This window comes from Musca vetustissima, unplaced genomic scaffold (genome assembly GCF_032173495.1).
Source record: "Musca vetustissima isolate MV318-11 ecotype Yass unplaced genomic scaffold, APGP_CSIRO_Mvet_v1 utg34093, whole genome shotgun sequence".
Classification (NCBI taxonomy): domain Eukaryota; kingdom Metazoa; phylum Arthropoda; class Insecta; order Diptera; family Muscidae; genus Musca; species Musca vetustissima.
The window spans coordinates 35,678-56,348 of record NW_026885788.1 but is presented as its reverse complement, the minus strand read 5'-3'; the positions used below and the strand labels follow the sequence as shown (position 1 = coordinate 56,348).

The following is a 20,671-nucleotide window of genomic DNA, read 5'->3' as shown; positions in this document are numbered from 1 at the left end:
TTTGCGGGTAAAATGTGTGGATCCCAAGGAATCACTACAGTTTCGCAAGGAATCACTACCGCCTCGAAAGATTGCAAATTTTCAAAGATATCGCGGGGACGATCAAAAAGTCCCCTAAAATGAAATGCTAGAGGGTCGAAGTCTTCCGCAACATTACTCCTCATAGTGTTACCTTCAAGTTTGCCGACTATAGCATATGGCTAAAATCTATGATTTCCGAGGAATCACTGATGCTCCCAAAAATGTCCATAATGGTTACATTTTTTTAAATAAAAATTTAATTTGTTTTTTCTTTTGTTTCTTGTTTTTATTATCAAAAAATGCAATGTCCTTTTTAAGGACCTGTCTTATACGATAGGTAACTTAAAAAATATAAAAAAAATTACAAATTAAATTTTCTAAATATATACCGCTCTTTGATCGAGCAGAGCATCCAATATCTTATCCATGGGATTGCTGCAGCTGTTCAAGCTAATATCGGCATAACGACTGAAGAAGAACATATTACGTTCGAGTTCTTCAAGGGAGCAGGATTCGAAGCTGTCGCTGTCCCAATTTGCCAATATCTGCCACGATTTTCTTTAATTCCGTTAAATATTCGGGGTTACCTTGCAGAACATCCAGAGTTTCACAGGGGATCATTTTGGGATTGTGGCAGTGGAATAAATGTTCCTTGACTGAGCTCAAACGTCCATGTTGTTTTTTCAGGACATTTAACATTTCGGGTACGGAATCCATGGGAAGTGATTTTTCCTGAACGAAGGGGTTAGTCTTTTTCTCTTCGAAGAGATGGTCCAATGATTCATTTTCATAATCCTTGCCAAACGAAGCGGAATTAAAACGCATTGCATCACTGTTCCGCTGCATCATGAGATCTTCAGCGCCCAGTGAGGCTAAATCGAAATGATTGCTACCGAAGTGGGAGAGGGAAAGACGTCCTGATTCCTCTTCGGTTTCCTCTTGATCGAATATGTCACTTTCAAAATCCGATTGAATAAGATCGCTAACGGGTATGGGCTTCGAGTGAGACCAGGCATATTTACTGCGCCCTTCCAGGCCATTACTTGTGCCAGGCCCGCCAACATGCTGTAATTACTATATATGGAGAATTTGGGATACTGAGACCAAAATTCGGGGACATTAGATTATTCCATATGATCGACACCGAAGCGTAGGACACCAGTTTCCTCCACAGAGGATTTAAAGATTTGCAAGATTCTTTGAGTCTTCCCTTGGCTGAGACGTTTTCCCGCAAAGGGTATGGTCAAATCTCCGGTGGAGAACCAGTATTAGGAACAATTTCTTGATGAGGTAAACGCTGCAGGATATCCACATCTTCGGCATCATTGGAGGGTGCTTCGTGTACAGCAAATTTATAACCATCAATGCGGAAATGTAAATCCTTGGTATCGCAGCTACGCTGACTAAAGATTTCATAGAGCAGTTGGACGCGTTCTTTTTCGTTGCGTTGTATCTCCAGCGACATGGAACAGTCACTGCAGTTAATTCAAAATTTGGAAGAATTTTCCGCAGACTCCTGAAATTGATGGTGGTTGGAGGTCTCTTGGCTGAAGAACATTTGTTGTGGGAATTCATGAACCTGGGTGATTGTATCTCATGATGTTCCAGGGGATGATCTTCCCGAATCACCTGCATGGCCAGAGAACTTCTTCGCGATTCGGTGTCATAAATGGAGCGACGCCTTTGCTGCTTTAATGGCAGGCCAATGGGAGTGAAAACTTGTTGACGAGCTCCTGCGCCCGAGTCATTGAAGGGTATTGCTGCCGAGGATCCGGTGAGAGATTTCACCGGGGTTGAGAAACTTGAAGGCACATCATCACTTCTTGACTTCTTTTTCTGGTCCAACTTGACAAACAACGGAGCACACTGAGTGGCTTGTCTTGTCGGCGAAGAGAAGTTCTCCGAGTTACCCTTATGGGACTTTCTATGTCATTTGTGAACCCGTTTCAAATCCCTGATCGAAGCTATCGGTTAGGGAACGAGGTAGTTCAGGTGTTTTCTTTTCATGGGAGCCTGAATTTCCAATCATTGTTGTATCGGCTTGCAAAAGTTGCTCCCTTTGATTCTGAGCTTCATTCCCCACCATGGAAGTACACACGGTTAGGGTATAGGCGGATTTAATTTTCCTCGGCGAATTTACCGACTGTATGAGGGACTTATCCAGTTCGCTGAAGCTGCCCTCAGCCATATCCAAAGGCTTTTCTTGAGAGACCTTTTCATTATTTCCAATTTTCATGTTGGGCGCCAGTTTGTTGAGAGGTTTCTTAGCTGGGTTATCCGTTTCCGAATCCGTGGAACTAATGGTATTGGTCTCCACCAAAGAGCTATCCTTACGCCAGCTAAGGCTGCGGCACATTTTCTTTTTCCTCAAGGGTTTCAAGGGCTTGGCGAAGACAGTCGAATCCTGTTGATTTTCCGCCTGGGACGAAACATCAGTGGTGTGCTGGGGAGAAGAAGAGTAACCAGGAAATTGAGTGACTTTTTCCCAGGAAAATTGTTCTCCAGTTGGACTTACCTTCCCCACTTGCGAAATACCCGATTCACTTTCTTCTCCGTCCGTTTGTTTGGCCGAGGAGGTGGTAGAGACCTCCGAACTTAGAGTAGAAGGTTTTGGTACTTCTTCTTCGGGGCTGATGGTATCTTGGCCGTTGGGTCCTCTTTAATATTTTTTTCAAAGGCATGATTTTTTTAGCATATTTTAACGGGGTATATATTTTTTAAAACTAGTTTATATAAAAAAATATATTTAATTATTTTATTAAAAATATTTTTTTTATTTTCTTTGCAGGTATGTAAAATCAGAGGATAAAAATATGGATACGATTTTCAAATTTATAGATAAGTATTAAAATTTATATATTTTTTTCTAATGTTAAGGCCTAACCAAATATTTTTCAAGGGTTACAATAAGGCTCAGATTTTTAAAAATTCTTTTCGATGCCTTTACCCTCAGTCCATACTTCGAAGAATATTTTTGTAGTCTTCCAAAAATATATTTTTCTTGTCGTCTACTTCCTCCGTGAAGTTAGCAGCTGCTCATGTAATCCCTGATCTCCCAATCCTTTATAAAATTTCCGATCATTTTTTGCGTATACCGAGAACTCTTAATGGTCTCTATGAAAATCCTCTTGGAAATTTTATGTGCGTGTGTATAATTTCGCGATTCCCCGAATTTCACAAGTGGCCATAAAAAATATTGGCACTTCGCGATGGCCGCAATAAAATCGTTGTGGCCATAAACAGGTAATCCTATGCGGATTACTAACATCAGATTAATAATTATGTGGAAAGACAATAAAAGGACAATCGATCAATGCAGCTGGTCAGCCAGGATGGGCAGGTAAAGAAAAGGTATAAGTGTGCGCGGAAAAATCGCACATCTTCTACCTATCCTCAATTTTTCGTATTTAAGGACCTTGTGCGCCACAATTCGGCATCAGTTCTAAACTGTAACGTCTAACGTTAAAACACAAGCTCTAAGCAAAAATAACCGATCAGTTATTACAAAAAATTCTCAACATGGTATCTCAAGCTGCAAATACTACCCCACAACGTCCCAGCATTCAGGAATTGAAGAAGAAATATGAATCAAACTCCTCAACCTGCAACTCCGAAGTCAGCAAAACCTCCAAGCCCAAATCCCCGAAGTTACTCAAAAAATTCAAGGTCAAACAAATGGCAAATATGTTCAACAACAAGGTGGCCCAGATCGTCAAAAGTGAGGCCCACAGCAAAGGCTATAATACCCTGGTAAGGGAACTTTCAGCAGATGGAGAGGTAGAGGGTAATAAGCCCAATACATTACCCAAACCTCTACCCTTGCCGCGGACTCGTTACACCAAGGAAAAAGTACCGGTGCCCAGTCCGCGCTCCAAATCCTTGGCTCGATTGCAGAGGAAACCCAGCTGCTTTGTGGCTGAGGATGCCTTTGCCAAAATGTCGGTGAAAGATAAGGCCCAGCTGTATACCCAATTCGTGTCCGATATGTCAAGGAAGAATCCCAAATTTGTTGAACATGTTGAAGCCTTGGAGGCGAATATCAAAAAGGAAGTGGCCCGCGGTGAAGTGGTCAATGAAAAACAGGAATCTGTGAAAAATCTTCTGGCTAATTTGGAGGCTCGCTGTGTCTTCCCCAAGCAAAGAATCTCTCCCGATGCTGTGGAGAGACTGAATTCTGTCCGACAACCAAAGATGAAGGGAAGGAGCCTTGAAACTCCCATTAAATCCAAGGAATTTGAGGACCTCGTCAAGCCCAAAGTTTCGCACATTTCCACCCTGACAATTACCCTGCAAAGTGCTTCTTCATCTCCCGTTAAACAGAGACGGGAAAGCAGATCCCGCTCTTTACCCAGAAGAAGATGTGAAGTGGATCAAATTGTGAATTTGAATATCTCGGAACCCTGTTACAAACGTCATAATGAAAAGATGCGTACCACCCTCTCCATTGAGGCCTATGCTCCGCCCAAGAAGATCCGACGCACCAGGGCCGAGCACTTGGCTCCACCTCATGTCTTTCAGAATCAACATTTGGAAACTTTGTTTTATTCTTGGCTCAAGGAGAGGCATGAAGAGAGCATGGAAGATGTCAGGGCGGAGGAAGAGGATGAGGAACAGGTCGAAGAAAAATCTGCCGTGGATAAGCTGCTCGAAGAGGCCATTGCCAAATTGGAAACGGTGAAAATTCAACAAAAACAAGAGAAGGAGGAGGCTCAAGGTAAACAGAATCCCGTAGAAGAAGTGCCAAAACATTCCTCTCTAAGTTCGGAGGTCTCTACCACCTCCTCGGCCAAACAAACGGATGGGGAAGAAAGTGAATCGGGTATTTCACAAGTGGAGAAGGTAAGTCCAAATGGAGAACAATTTTCCTTGGAAAAAGTGGCTCAATTTCCCGATTACTCCTCTTCTCCGCAGCCCACCACTGATGATTCGTCACAGGCGCAAAATCACAACGATTCGGCTGTCTTCGCCAAACCCCTGAAACCCTTGAGGAAAAAGAAAATGCGCCGCAGTCTTAGCTGGCGTAAGGATAGCTCTTTGGTGGAAACTAATACCATTAGTTCCACAGATTCGGAAACGGATAACCCAGCGGAAAAGCCTCTCAACAAAGTGGCGCCCAACATGAAAATTGCAAATAATGAAAAGGCGCCTCAAGAAAAGCCTTTGGATATGACTGAGGGTAGCTTCAGCGAACTGGATAAGTCCCTCATACAGTCGGTAAATTCGCCGAGGAAAATAAAATCCGCCTATACCCTAACCGTGTGTACTCCCATGGTGGGGAATGAAGCTCAGAATCAAAGGGAGCAACTTTTGCAAGCCGATTCAACAATGATTGGAAATTCAGGCTCCGATGAAAAGAAAACACCTGAACTACCTCGTTCCCTAACCGATAGCTTCGACCAGGGCTTTGAGACGGGCTCAAATGACATAGAAAGTCCCATAAGGATGACTCGGAAAACCTCTCTTCGCCGCCTAGAGAAACCACCCAGTGCTCCGTTGTTTGTCAAGTTGGACCAGGAAAAGAAGTCAAGCGATGATGATGTGCCTTCAAGTTTCTCCACCCCGGTGAAATCTCTAACCGGATCCTCGACAGCAGTACCCTTCAATGAATCCGGCACAGGAGCTCGTCAACAAATCTTCAGTCCCATTGGCTTGCCATTAAAGCAGCAACGACGACGCTCCATCTACGACGCCGAGTCGCGGAGAAGTTCTCTGGCCATGCAGGTGATTCGGGAAGATCATCCGCTCGAACATCATGAGATACAATCACCCAGGTTCATGAATTCCCAACAGGTGTTCTTCAGCCAAGAGACATCCAATCACCATAAATTGCAGGAGTCTGCAGAAAATTCTTCCAAATTTTGGATTAACTGCGGCGACTGTTCTATGTCTCTGGAGATCCATCGCAACGAAAAAGAACGCGTTCAATTGCTCTATGAAATCTTTAGCCAGAGGAGTTGCGATACCAAGGATTTACATTTCGGCATTGATGGTTATAAATTTGCTGTACACGAAGCGCCCTCCACCGATTCGGAGGATGTGGATATCCTCAAGCGTTTACCTCATCAAGAAAACTGCTCGCAATACTGGTTCTCCACCGGAGACTTGGCCGTACCCTTTGCGGGAAAACGTCTCAGCCAGGCGAAGATTCAAAGAATCTTCCAATTCATTAAATCCTCCGTAGAGGAAACTGGCATCCTACGCTTCGGGGTCGATCACATGGAATTCTCAAATGTCCCGGAATTTTGGTCCCAATCTCCTAAATTCTCCATGGAAAGTAATTACAGCATGTTGGTTGGTCTACAATCCGGCACTAGCAATGGCCTAGAGGGACGCAGCAAATATGCATGGCCCCATTCGAAGCCAATACCCGTTAGTGATCTTGATCAATCGGATTTTGAAAGTGACATATTCGATCAAGAGGAAGTCGAAGAGGAGGAATCAGGACGTCTTTCCCTCTCCCCATTTGGAAGCAATCACTTCGATTTGGCCTCCTTGGGAGCTGAAGATCTCATGATGCCACGGAACAGTGATGCAATGCGTTTCAATTCCGATTCATTTGGTAAGGATTATGAAAATGAATCATTGGATCATCTCTTCGAAGAGAAGAAAACCAACCCCACCATTCAGGAAAAATCACCTCCCATGGATTCCGTGCCGGAAATGTTAAATGTCCTGAAAAATCAACATGAACGTTTGAGCTCGGTCAAGGAACGTCTATCCAACTATCACAATCCCACAATGATTTCATGTGAAACTCTGGATGCCCTGCAGGGTAAACCGGAATATTTAACGGAATTAAAGAAAATCGTGGCGGATATTGGAAAACTGGGATCCAGTGATAGCTTTAAATCCTGCTCCCTTGAAGAACTCGAACGTTATATGTTCTTCTTGAGCCGTTATGCCGATATTTGTCTAAATAGTTGTAGCAATCACATGGACAAGATTCTGGATGCTCTGCTCGATCAACGGGCGGTATATGTTTAGAAATTATTATTTGTAAATGTTTGTATATTTTTAAGTTACCTATCGAATAAGACAGGTCCTTGAAAAGGACATTAAATTTTAATGATAATAAAAATAAGAAACAAAAGAACAAAATTAATTTTATTTTTTATTTAGTTTTGGAATCATGATTCTGATTCTGAAATGATTCATGATTCTTCGGAAATCATAGATTTTAGCAATATGCTATAGTCGGCAAACTTGTAGGTAACACTATGAGGAGTAATGTTGAGGAACACCATAACCCTCTAGCGTTTAAATTTATCGGACTTTTTGGTCGTCCCCGCGATAACTTTAAAAATCTGCAATCTTTCGAAGCACTAGTGATTCTTTGGGAAACGGTGGTTTTTCCTTGGGATCTATCGATTTTAGCTGCAGATAATGTTCAGCAATATTGTTGATAACAATATGCTGAATATTTTTTATTAATCACCTCAACCCTCTATCTTTTCATTTATGGGTCATAAGGTCACTTTAAAAAAATAGTAGTTTTCATTACATAAAAAACATAACAATTTATATGAATTTTTGGAATCATCAGGGATTCCTCGGGAACCATAGATTTTAGCCATATGCTATAGTCGGCAAACTTGTATAGAACACAATGAGGAGTAATGTTGCGGAACATTTTAACCCTCTAGCATTTCATCTTAGCGTACTTTTTAGGTGTCCCCGTGATAACTTTAAAAATCTGCATTCCTTCGAGGCAGTAGTGATTGCTTGGGAAACGGTAGTGTTTCTTTAGGATCGATAGATTTTAGTAGCTCACAATGTTCGACAATATTGCAGATAACAATATACTGAATATTTTTCTTATACACCTTGACCCTCCCACTTTTCATTTAAAGGTCTTTCAGGTCACATTTTTTTAATATGTTTTTTTTTTTAAGAAAAATTTTGTTTATAAGCGTTTTTGGTGGACCCGGGAACCGTACACTTTAGCTGTACGCCATGTTCGGCAAACTTGTTGCTAACCTTTTGAGGAACATTGTGGAAGACCTTAAGCTTCCAGAATTTCATTTTAAAGGACTATTTGACCTTCATCTATACATAACTTAAAAAATATGCAATCTCTTTCGAAGCAGTAGTGATTTCTTGGGAAGCGGTAGTGTTTCATGGCAATTGATACATTTTAACCTCAAACAATGTTCCGCAATATTGACGGTAACAATATGCTGAAAATTTTTCTGAAGCATATGATCACTCTCACTTTTCATTTAAAGGTGCTTCAGACCACTTATTATTAAAAAAACAGTAGATTTCTTCAAAAATAACAGTTTATACGAATTTTTGGTGGCATCAGTAATTCCTCGAGGACCGTACTCCTTAGCGGTACACTATGTTCCACAAACTTGTTGCTAACCCTTTGAGGAACATTGTTGCGGAACCCCTTACCGCTTTAGCTTTTCATTTTAGCGGACATTTAGCCTTCACCCTGATAGCTGAAAAACTATAACATCCTTCAACGCAGTACAATTTTTAGGAGACTTAGTGATTTCTCCAGAACCGGTTACTTTAGCGGTACTTTATGTTCAGCAAACTTCTTATTCATCCTTTAAAGAAGATTGTTGCGGAACACCTAAACCCTCTATCATTCTTCTGTGAAGTTTTGAAGGAAAATAGCGAGCCTTTATCTGCGTTCCACGTTGTGCGCCATTTACTCAAGGCCATTTTCATTATATTTCCGCATAGAAAATAGTTTTAATTCAGAAAAAATTGGCTCGTTAATTTTTTAGTGGAGTTTTTATGTTTTCTTTGTCCTCCATGCTTTGTGTTGGGCGCCATTTTCTCAAGATTTGATTGTTTGCTATTCAGATTCGAAAACTAATGAAAAATGTTTGATTTTAAATATATAAAGTTACCCCACGTTGGGCGCCAGATGCTATTTCGGTGTTCACCTATTTTTAGGTTCTTTGCCAGCTTACAGAAATAATGAAAACATATATATAATGAAAACATATATTTAAACCATAGACTTTAATTTGTACTGTATACACCAATTTTTTTTTAATATAAAGGTTACCCCACGATAGGCGCCAATTTCTTAAATTCACTTTTCTTGCTAGTTCTGCATAAAAAATTTTCTATTAATAAGGCATTTTGGTTTGCACTCATATTCGATAAATAATGAAGAAACATATCTCAGCATTAGGGAAATATTTTTTCTGTAGAAAAAACTTCCCCAACTTAGAGTGGTACTTTTTTCTTAAAAAAAAACTTTCTCAGCCATGTCATCTTCCATAGAAAATAACAAATAGTGCGAGGCAATTTTTTTCCAAATTTCTTCGAAATTTTGCGTTCTCTTATAGTTTTCGTAAACCATTGAAGGTGTGCCCTACGTTGGGCGCCATTTTTTCTAATTGTCATTTTGTCGTTATTCTGCTTCAAAATTATAATAAAAAATTAATAAGCCATTCTGATTTGCTTTTCCAATACCGAATATAATGAAAAATATTAGGTTGGGGAAAAAGAAATCCATTATTTTTCGGCAGATGGCTGTACTGATAGATTTCTGGTAAAGAATCGATCAAACAAATTCAGATTTATGGGTGAAATTTCGCAGTAAAAAATATTTTGCTGTATTTGTATTACAGGGTGTTAAAATGGAAGTGAACAAAGAGGCAATTCGATACATTCTCAAATGAAAATTTCTTTGAATTGTGTGAATCTTCTAAAGGTTCGCGTTGGGCGCCATGTTTCAAATATCCCAGAAATAATTTTTTCTTATAGGAAACCATTTTGGAAGATATTATTTTACAGAAAATTTTGTCAAAAGTAAAAAATTAATATCTACGTTTCGAAATTAATTGAAAAAAATGCAGACTTAAAAAATTTGGGCGCCATTTTTAACATCTCATGCTTTTCTCACAGAAAATATATCTACAAACTATAGAACGCTGTTTGCCAATCTATAACGAAATGGATTCCTGAAAATTTCTGTGAATTATGTGAAATTTTAAACGATTTCCACGTTGGGCGCCATTGTACAAAATATAGTTTTTTTGTTCCAAAAAATTTCCAAGGCTTTTGGGAGGTATTTTTCCAATTTTTAGAATTAAAAAATTTATATTTTTTCTTTCCGATTATGGGGAGCACATTTTTTAGTTCAAAAAATCTGTTTTTTCAAAATTATTTAACCCCTCAGACCATAATTTCTAGTTCACTTTAAAATTATTTCTTCCAAATTTCTCCGCTGAATTTTCATAGAAAATTGGATTTTGCGGAATTGGCAATCCTCCGAATATTTTTTTCTTATTTTCAATCGTAAACTTCTTGGAAACCAATTAGCGTCTAACACTTCACACTAAATGCCGCTAAGCCACCATAAAAATCCTCATTCGATGCGAAATCCCGCAAAGACAGCTGCTTTTTAGGGACTTTCCAAAGCTCGTGGCAGCCACGTAGCACCTATCTACCTACCTGTCAAGTGGTGGCGGCAGGGTTTGTGCGGAGGAAAATTAACGAAGTTAATAATTCGAGCTACCTGTCTTTGTGGAGGATCATAAAACTCCGCACACACAAGAGAGAACGAAGAGATTTGAGTTCTTCGTATAAAACCTGAAGAAAAATTCGAAATCCGTGTCAGTTCTAAACTGCAACGTCTAACGTTACAACACAAGGCTCTAAGCAAAACCTCTAACCAATAAATTTAAAATTTAATAAAATTATCAAAAATGTCCTCCATCGAAATCATTGACGCCTCATTCCAAACAATCGACCTACCAACTCCCGAAGAAATTCCCGCAACAATGGCTTCCTCATCAAAAGTGCCCACGGAAGGTGCCAGGCCTTTGAAAACCAAACTTCTGAAAAAATTCAAAGTGAAACGCATGGCCTCATTGTTGAATAGTAAATTTTCGAAAATTATGCGTCGTAATTCCTCGACGTTGACCCGAAGCTATAACAATTTGGCGAATGAGCTGTCGCTGCAGCAACCCAACGCCATGCAATCGACACTGGCGAAATTATTTACCCTACCAAGGAGTCGAGGAAGACTCGCAAAGAAGGTGGCGGAACAGCAGCAACCTCAAGAAACCTCAAAGGTTTCGGATGCTACTCTAAAGAGTTTCTCTGCTAAGCCAGAGGTCCAAGGAAGGCTCCGCAGATCCAAATCCCTGGACTATAAAACCATCGATCAATTGAGGAAAGAATTCCGCACTCAAATGAATTGTCCAGTCCAGCAAAGACCCAGTCGATCGCGTAGCTTGGAAACTCTACCACTGGCCACTGAATTACCACCCCTTAACTGTTTCCTGGCGAAGGCCGAGAGATTCCACGAGCAGATCATGTCAAAGATTCAGGAAATTGAGCACAACTCATTTGTCTCAAATCCATCGATACGGAAGTCGCGTAAGAAGCATCGGGCTCCTGGCATTCCGAAGCAAGAGAATTCTCTGAGATCCGAACTCAAATCCGCCTCCACCTCCTCCGCTGATTCATCGCCTGTGAATACAGATTCCGAGGAGAAATCTTGTACGGAAACCTTTACCCTTTCCTCGGAGGGTTTTAAGGAGAATAGCGGCGAAGCTACTCCCAGTAGTGAAATGGAGTCCTACTCCTCGGCTCCTGAAGCGGACCTCAAGGTAAGTGTTTGTTTAGTTGAGTTACTAGTCACCAAGTCTTACCAATTTCCTTCAATTTTTCTTGCAGAACTCATGTCGAGATTCGCTGGCTGAAAGTGGCGCCCAACGTGGGGCACCCATTAAACCGGCCCGCAAAAAGAAATTACGCCGCAGCTTGAGCTGGCGTAAAGACAACTCATTGGTAGAGACCCGGACCCTCTCCAGTACCGATTCGGAAACGGAAAATAAAATCCGTCCACGACCCAGACCTCATGGTAAACCCAAGTCACAACTGGATTTACAACTGATTGCCGCTGCTCCCACCAAGGGGATTTTAAATAACTCATGGCAAATAAAAGGTAACACTTCGGTCTCCTCACCTCTACGAAGTCCTCTGTCGGGCCCTCGTCTATGCGATAGCTTCGATTTGGGTTTCGAAACTGGGTCGAATGACTTCGATAGCCCCATACGATGGAAAAGTAAATCTCAGGGTATCCTCAATCGTTCCCTGGGGAAATTTGAGGAGAATCAGAGGTGCTATTCGACGCCCATTAAACGGGGACCAGGGCCAAGGAATCTCAGTTCGGCCTTTAATGACACGGGAAGTCTGCAGCAGCAGTCTGTCAGCCCTATACCGATATCGAGGCTCAATAAAACAAGACCCAGATCGATTTATGACAATGATTCCCGAAGAAGTTCCTCCATTGCCATGCAGGTCATACGAGAAGATCACTCTTGGGAACCAGAGAACGAGGGTGAGGAGGAGGATGTGGAAGATCCCCAGCTAACCTATAGCCTAGGAGGTAATACATTTTATCAAAATGCCTCTACCATGGAAATGGAGACGGCGGCTCATCAGGACGGAGAAAAGGAGTTCTCAAAATTCTGGATAAAATCCGGAGATTTTTATGTTGCCTTGGAAATTTTCCCCAATGAAAAGGAACGCCTTAAGCTGCTCTATGAAATCTTTCGGCAAAGATGCCCGGAACAAAAACCCATCAATTTTGGCATAGATGGCCATAAATTTATGTTGCGTGGTGGACAGCAAGACTCCGAAGTTTCTCAACGATTTTCAAGTAACCAACAAGAAAGTTCGCATTATTGGTTCTCCTCGGAGGATATGACCCTGCCGTTTAGTGGAAAATTCCTAAGTCCGGAAAAAATTCAAAGGCTTTTTGCCTTCATCCAGGTGTCGGTGAAGGAGACGGGACGCCTGCAGTTTGGTATCGATGATATTGAGTTCTCCAAGGTCGGATCCGGCTCGCCCAGCCACTTCGATGCCTCTTCGAATTTCTCCCACCTATCCTCAAGTCCCAAATATTCCCTGGGTAGTTATAGCAGCAGTAAATCTTCCTCAAGGGATAGCAGCATATCTGCCAAACCCGTGATGTTCCGCACCAGCAGCCGCCTCAGTCTCCCTGCCCGCTCAACGAAAAACAATTGGCCCACAAAATTCCAGGCTCAGCAATTCGACTTCGACACCGATGATTTTAGAGAAATCGATTCGCCCTGCTCATCCATTTCGCCCTTTGACAGTCGTACCTTCGATTTCACCTCACTGCATTCGGAAGAACCCTGCAGCGGCACAACCATGACCCGATACAGTGAAAATGCCCTACTCGATTCGTTCGGACAGGAATATGAAAATGAACCCTTGGATCAATTGTTCACCAAAAACGCCTCCTCCCGTCCTTCAAGCCCCAATCGATCTCTAATTGCCATTGATAGCTTAATGGCCACCTTAGAGATGCAACATCGCCGTCTCAGCTCAGTGCAGGGTCGTCTATCACAATATCATCACAATTCGCCTCAGACCTCCTATGACGCCTTGGAAGCCCTACAGGATTCTCCGGAATATTTACCGCTACTTAAAAATATCGTTGCGGATATTCGGCGGATTGGTAACAGTAATGGTTTCCAGCATTGTTCCCTCGATGAACTGGAGCGGTATATGTTCTTCCTGAGTCGTTATGCTGATGTCCGCTTGAATGCCTGCAGCAAACATATGGATCACGTTTTAAATGTCCTCGGAAGTCATCGGGAAGTTTATGTTTAAGTTTTGTAATATATAGTTCGGAGAGGGGGTCTTGAAAAGATCCTCTCTCTTTTTTAGGATTTAAGAAAAATAAAATTCAATTTTTTTTTCAAAGAAAAATATTTCTTGTTTTAATTTTCCGGTCGAAGTGCGGATTCCTGGGGTCCATGACCACCTTTTGAGGATCCTTTAAAAATTATTTTAAAAGTAGGCCCTAGCAAATATTTGTAAAAAAAAAACCAGGCTTAGAAGTAGGCCCTAAAATATTTTTGAATAATCGACGCCTAGATGTAGACCCTAAAAATAATTTTGAACAATCCACGCCTAGAAGTAGGCCCTAAAAAAATATTTGTTAAAAATCCAGGCCTAGAAGTAGGCCCTAAAATATATTTTTAACAATCCACGCCTAGAAGTAGGTCCTAAAAAATATTTTTAAACAATCCACGCCTAGAAGTAGGCCCTAAAAAATATTTTAAACAATCTACGCCTAGAAGTAGGCCCTAAAAAAATATTTGTAAGAAATCTACGCCTAGAAGTAGGCCCTAAAAAAATATTTGTTAAAAATCCAGGCCTAGAAGTAGGCCCTAAAATATATTTTTAACAATCCATGCCTAGAAGTAGGCCCTAATTTTGTTTTAAATCCGCTCCTATAAGTAGGCCCTAAAAAATATTAAAAAAAAACACGCCTATAAATATCTGTTTTTTTTAATTCCAGCCCCCCGAAAATGAGCTTCAAAAATCCCACGATCACAATCCGGCCGCCCTGAGTGAACATCAGCTACGCATCCAGGCCTCCCTGCAACGTCTCAATATACCCGACTGGTTTAGGCAATACAATCAAAAATCCCCGGATGGCTCGTCGGCTGCTGGCACCTATAAACCCGGCAATTTCACCCGCAAACGTACCCAAGATTCTGGTCGTTGGGCCGGTCTTAACTCAAAGACCACATCCCTTAGTTCGTTGGGTTCCCAGCGTTCCGATCGTAGTCCTTTGTTGTTAAGTCCCTCGGCACATAGTCATCATGGTGGTCAGACGGGTACGGCTGGTCAGCATGGTACTGCAGCTGGTGGGCATGCCGGTCATGGTGCCGGTAGTGGTGGGGCATTTTCACGCTGGTCCACATCTCACCTAAATTCGTCACAGACATCGCCTAGCGTCTCGCAACGCGGTTCATTTTCGAGAGGTGGTCCCATCAATTCGAGCTTTATGTCCGTCAACAGCGGTCACAGTGTGATAAGGAATTCAATGCGTCAGCCCTATTTGGGCTGGCGTAGCCAAGAGAAATTGTCACAGAGAACGGCCCATGAAAGGTAAGGCGGAACATCATTTCGAAGTTCAGATTTTTTTATTAATTTCTTTTTCTTAAATTGCAGATTGGCCTCTTCTTTGCTGTCCCAGCAACAACGCACATCGCCCACAAGCCAAACCACCCCTACGGCGGCCACTCGCAAGCTACAACCGGTCACCCCGGAGATTCAATCCTCAATCAAGGAGGTCACATCGGCCATTGTACATTATGTAAACGATCAGACAAATCAACAGCGCAGTAGATCGACGAGTCCAAATTCGAGGTAGGCTGGGGCGAACGGAAAAACAAAAATCCGCCAGCATTGTTAGGCTTTTCGAATTGAATTTTCAGTTTAAAGTAGTTTTTGTTCGGGGAGGAGGTTTAAAACCTCCGCCACCAACCACTCAACCACCTAATCTCCCCCGCAATCTAAGTACCCCCCTTGTTAATGTACAGCACCTTAGTAACTGAACCCTAAAACCAGGGTTCGGTATAGAACTTCACCTTAAGTTTTAAGTAAATCTCCCCAATTTAGTTTTTTCACTGACCACCCCCTCTTTAGTCAAGCCAACAACCTTTTTTAGAGTTGTATTTTTTCAAAATTTTGTGTTTGTGACCCCTAACCCCAACCAACCGACTCAATTTTTTGTACTGCACAATTTTAGTTCAATTTTTTCTATTTTTTTTATAATTTTTTTCTTTGTAGCTATTTATAAAACCCCCATCACGCGACCGTACGTACTTCTTCTGCGGCCGATTTTCAGTTCTTCAGTTTCATTTTTGATTTTCGAAGTTCTCCGATTTGATTTTGAGTTTCTTCATGCACCCCACCAACTTTATTAGTTCGCCTCACCTGGTAGACCTGTTGATTTGATTTACTCCTCCTCCTCCACCTCTATCGAGTATGGATGTGGAGCTACAACAGCCCACCGCTAAATTGTGGGTCCGATCATCACATCCGTTCACATCCCAACCCTCCTAAATTTTTGGTTTTTCTTCTTCTTCCTACTCTTTACATTGTACATATGAGCCGTATGATTTTCACGCACACATGCACAATACAAAATTTTGAACTTTTCATTTTCATTACAATTTAAGGTAAGTGTTTTTTTAATTTTTAAAATTATTATTTTTTTTAATTTTAAGAAAATTTTAATTTAAGAAAATAATTTCAAAAAAAATGAAAGTTGTCCGATTGCAATGAAATTTGGTACAGAGGTCTGAATTAATATTAGAATGATGTGTACTAAATTTCGTGTAAATAGATTCAGATTTTGGTATAGCTCCCGTTATAACTTTTGTCGGATTTTATATAAATAGTGGACCAAACAGCCAAAGTTTGATCGATTGCAATGAAATTTGGTATAGGGTACTAAATTGACCCTACAATGATGTGTGTCAAGTTTTATTGAAATCGGTTCAGATTTGGATATAGGTCCCTTTATAGATTCCGTCCGATTTCATGTAAATAGTGAACCAAACAGTCAAATGTTGTTCGATTGCGACGAAATTTTGCACAGAGGTCTAAAAAGGGTCTAAAAAGACGGGTATTAAATTTTGTGTAAATCGATGCAGATTTCGATATAGGTCCCTTTATAGATTTCGTCCGATTTCATGTAAATGATGGACAAAACAGCGGAAGTTTGTTCGATTAAGACGAAATTTGCCACAGCGTATTGAATTGAGGCTAAAATGATGTGTGTTAAGTTTTATTGAAATCGGTTCAGATTTCGATATAGGTCCCTTTATAGATCTCCGCCGATTTTGTGTATATGGTGCACCAAACAGCCAAAGTTTGTTCGATAGCGACCAAATTTGGCATATCATACCCAATTGAGCCTACAATGATGTGTGTAAAGTTTTATTGAAATCGGTTCAGATTTCGATATAGCTCCCTTTATAGTTTTCGTCCGATTTTTGATAAATACTAGACCAAACAGCCAAATGTGGTTCTATTGCGACGAAATTTGGCACAGCGTAACGAAATGGGTCTGGAGTGATGTCTTTTAAATAACATTGAATTCGGTTCGGGTTTAGATATAGCCACCATTATACTTGTCGTCCGATTTTCGGAAAATACTGCACCAAATGCCTCAATTTCGTTCGATTGCGATGAAATTTGGCACAGCGTACTAAATTGAGGCTAGAATGATGTATATTAAATTTCGTGTATATCGATTAAGATTTCGATATAGCTCTCTTTATAGCTTTCGTCCGATTTTCTTATAAATTGTGCACCAGACAACCAAAGTTGGTTCGATTGTGACGAAATTTGGCACAGCGTAACGAATTGGGTCTAGAATAACGTATGTTAAATTTTGTCAAAATCGGTTCAGATTTCGATATAGCTCGCTTTATAGCTTTCGTCCGATTTCATGTTATAGGTCCATTAATTACTCATTATTTGCCCGATTGCGATGAAATTTGGTACATCGTACTAAATTAAGGCTAGAATGTTGTGTATTAAGTTTTATGGAAATCGCTTCAGATTTCAATATAGCTCCCATTATAGATTTCGTCCGATTTTCGGAAAATACCGCACCAAATGCCCAAAGTTGGTTCGATTGCGACGAAATTTGGCACAGCGTACACTTTCGAGTCTAGAATGACGTATATCAAGTTTTGTTGAAATCGGTTTAGATTTAGATATAGTTCCCCTTATATATATATCGTCCGATTTCCTATAAATGGTGCATAAAACACCCAAAGTTGGTTCGATTGCGACGAAATTTTGCACAGCGTAACGAATTGGGTCTATAAGAACGTATGTCAAGTTTTGTTAAAATCGGTTCAGATTTTGATATAGCTCCCTTTATAACTTTCGTCCGATTTCATGTTATAGGTCCATTAGTTACTAATTATTTGTACGATTTCGATGAAATTTGGTACAGCGTGTCAAATTGAGGCTAGAATGATGTGTGTCAAGTTTTGTTGAAATCGGTTCAGATTTAGATATAGCTCCCCTTATAGATATCGTCCGATTTCCTATAAATGGTGCATAAAACACCCAAAGTTTGATCGATTGCCATGAAATTTGGCTCAGTGAACTAGAATAAGGATAGAATGAGGTGTATTAAATTTTGTGTAAATCGGTTCCGATTTCGATATAGCTCTCTCTATAGATTTCTTCCGATTTTCGGAAAATACTGCATTAAACAGCTGAAGTTAGTTCGATTACGTTGAAATTTGACAATTTTGGAAATTTGATACCAACTTGAGGCTAGAATGACCCTAAAAATATTTTTTTAAAAAATCCACGCCTGTTAGTAGACGCCAAAAAAAATATATATTTTTTTTTAATTCAACGACATAAAAAAATATTTTTTTAAAAAAAATCCACGCCCTATGATAGCCCTAACTATTTTTTCTTTAATTTTTTTCTCTTCAATTGAAGATCCCTGAATTGTATTTCAAATTCTTCTAGTCCTTTTCAACATTATTCCATTAGTTGTTTCCCTGCAATCTACCTAACAATATTACCTAGGATATGCCATGTCTTTGGTAATGTCATTCCCATTTGATTGCTGATTTCTACAATGTATTTTCTTCTCTCGGTGCTGCTCTCTCTCCCCCTCTCCCCTAAGAAGGACAGTGTTCTGCCACACATATTCGTACACATATGTATGTATGTTGCTGCTGCTCTAAGAAAAGGACACGTATTGTAGTTTTTTGCATTGGGGAAATAAAATTCAATTTATATTCCTTGTTAAAGGCGAACGTACGAAGGCGAACCAAACAACCAAATACCGAAGTTAGTAGCAGCAGCAGCAGGAATAGAATATGCAGTTCCATGCCATTTGGACTGTGCTATAGCAACGAACAAACTAACAACTGCTACAACAAAACTTGGCAAATAACAAACTAACAACACAAATACTATCACACACACATGTTCCTTCATCCTTCTTCCTTGAAAGAAGAAAGGTGGCTTTTACCTTGTGTGTGTGTGTTCGGCGGGCTTCCTGTTCCTCCTGTGGAGAATTGTTGTTTTGTTGTTGACAACAACAGGAACAACATTTATGTTGTTCCTTTATATGTTGCCAAAGGAACATATCCTCTTTGCTGTCTAAGTTGTTTATAAATAGCGGAGGAGAGGAGGAGGCGGGGGGGAAGGAATCAAACATGAACGTCCTTATTAAATTCGGAAAACATTTTTACCGTTCCCAATGAAAAATGTATTGCATGTTTTGTGAATGGTGAAAATGTCTGTTTTTGTATTTTAATTTTACAAAGGAACAGGAAGGAAGTGTTGTAGTCATCAAATGGAGGCATTGACCTGAATGGGGAGACAATAAAATCTACGCCTATAAATTGGCTACCGAAACCCATTTTAAAAGGTCTACGTCTATAAATAGGCCATGAAAATTACTTTTAAAAAATCCACGCCTATTAATAGGCCATGAAAATTACTTTAAAAAAAATCCACGCCTATAAATAGGCCATGAAAAAATACTTTTAAAAAATCTACGCCTATAAATAGGCCATGAAAATTACTTATAAAAAATCCACGCCTATAAAAAGGCCATGAAAAATTACTTTTAAAAAATCCACGCCTATAAATAGGCCATGAAAATTACTTTTAAAAAACCACGCCTCTAAATAGGCCATGAACAATTACTTTTAAAAAATCCACGCCTCTAAATAGGCCATGAAAAAATACTTTTAAAAAATCCACCACTCTAAATAGGCCATGAAAATTCCTTTTCAAAAATACACGCCTATAAATAGGCCATGAAAATTACTTTAAAAAAATCCACGCCTATAAATAGGCCATGAAATTACTTTTAAAAAATCCACGCCTATTAATAGGCCATGAAAATTACTTTTAAAAAATCCACGCCTATAAGTAGGCCATGAAAATTACTTTTAAAAAATCCACGCCTATAAATAGGCCATGAAAAAATACTTTTAAAAAATCCACGCCTATAAATTGGCTATGAAAATTACTTTAAAAAAAATCCACGCCTATAAATAGACTTTGAAAAATATGTTTAAAAAGTCCACGCCAATAAATAGGCTTTGAAAAATATTTTTAAAAAATCCACGCCTATAAATAGGCTTTGAAAAATATTTTTAAAAAATCCACCCCTCCAAATAGGTCATGAAAAAATACTTTTAAAAAATCCACGCCTATAAATAGGCAATGAAAAAATACTTTTTAAAAATCCACCCCCCTAAATAGGCCATGAAAATTCCTTTTAAAAAATCCACGCCTATAAGTAGGCCATGAAAAATATATATTTTTTTTAAATCCAGGCCTAAGAGAGACGTCAGAAAACTCCAAGCCTCGGTTCAAAACCTCTCTCCCCAAATATATCCAATGAAAAAAAGTGAGTTGCAATTTTTCAGGATTTATTGTTTTTTTTTTTTGTTGCAGTAATTTGCCACCTTCAAAATTATTTTGCAAATTTTTCTGCGAAAAAGGACACACCTAATGACAATCCTCAACAAAAAAAATCGTTCTTCTTGGCAGAACAAATTCTTCATTTCCCCATGAATCTAAAGCTAGGCCATTACTTTGGCAACAACAACTAACTATCAAGAAGGGAAATTACGCTTCCACCTTGAATGGCCATAATTTGTACTTAAGAATTATTGGTATGGGGTAGGACAGTAAAGAGAAAAATAAACTATAAATTACCCCAATACCATAAATGTTGAATAATGACTACTGGGTGGTGAAAATAATGACATTGTTCGGAGGGTGAAAAAAAATTGAGAGAGAGAGGTAGAGAACGGCAGTAAATGCAACTTTGTATGGC

The 20,671-nt window shown here is 39.9% G+C and overlaps 2 protein-coding genes across 2 annotated transcripts; one reads left to right on the top strand and one right to left on the bottom strand.

Annotated features, from left to right (window-relative positions):
- Positions 1-398: 398 nt before the first annotated feature.
- Positions 399-3,289, bottom strand: LOC133333036 (uncharacterized). Its single transcript, XM_061541370.1, has 7 exons — positions 3,225-3,289; positions 2,537-2,678; positions 1,963-2,464; positions 1,601-1,895; positions 1,298-1,496; positions 609-1,086; positions 399-517 (listed from the first exon to the last, which is right to left on the bottom strand). Exons 1-7 carry the CDS (start codon positions 3,287-3,289, stop codon positions 399-401), a joined length of 1,800 nt encoding a protein of 599 aa, XP_061397354.1.
- Positions 3,290-3,540: 251 nt separating this feature from the next.
- Positions 3,541-7,005, top strand: LOC133333034 (uncharacterized). Its single transcript, XM_061541369.1, has one exon. It carries the CDS (start codon positions 3,541-3,543, stop codon positions 7,003-7,005), a length of 3,465 nt encoding a protein of 1,154 aa, XP_061397353.1.
- The last annotated feature ends 13,666 nt before the right edge of the window (positions 7,006-20,671 follow it).

Bases quoted from the DNA above. Each gene is read 5' to 3' on its own strand.
- LOC133333034 (XM_061541369.1), top strand. From the start codon at position 3,541: ATGGTATCTCAAGCTGCAAATACTACCCCACAACGTCCCAGCATTCAG.
- LOC133333036 (XM_061541370.1), bottom strand. From the start codon at position 3,289: ATGTTAGTAATCCGCATAGGATTACCTGTTTATGGCCACAACGATTTT. The intron at 1,896-1,962 runs GTTCACAAATGA...CGACAAGACAAG, and splicing joins CGATCAGGGATTTGAAACGG to CCACTCAGTGTGCTCCGTTG. The intron at 518-608 runs GTAACCCCGAAT...GCTCCCTTGAAG, and splicing joins AACTCTGGATGTTCTGCAAG to AACTCGAACGTAATATGTTC.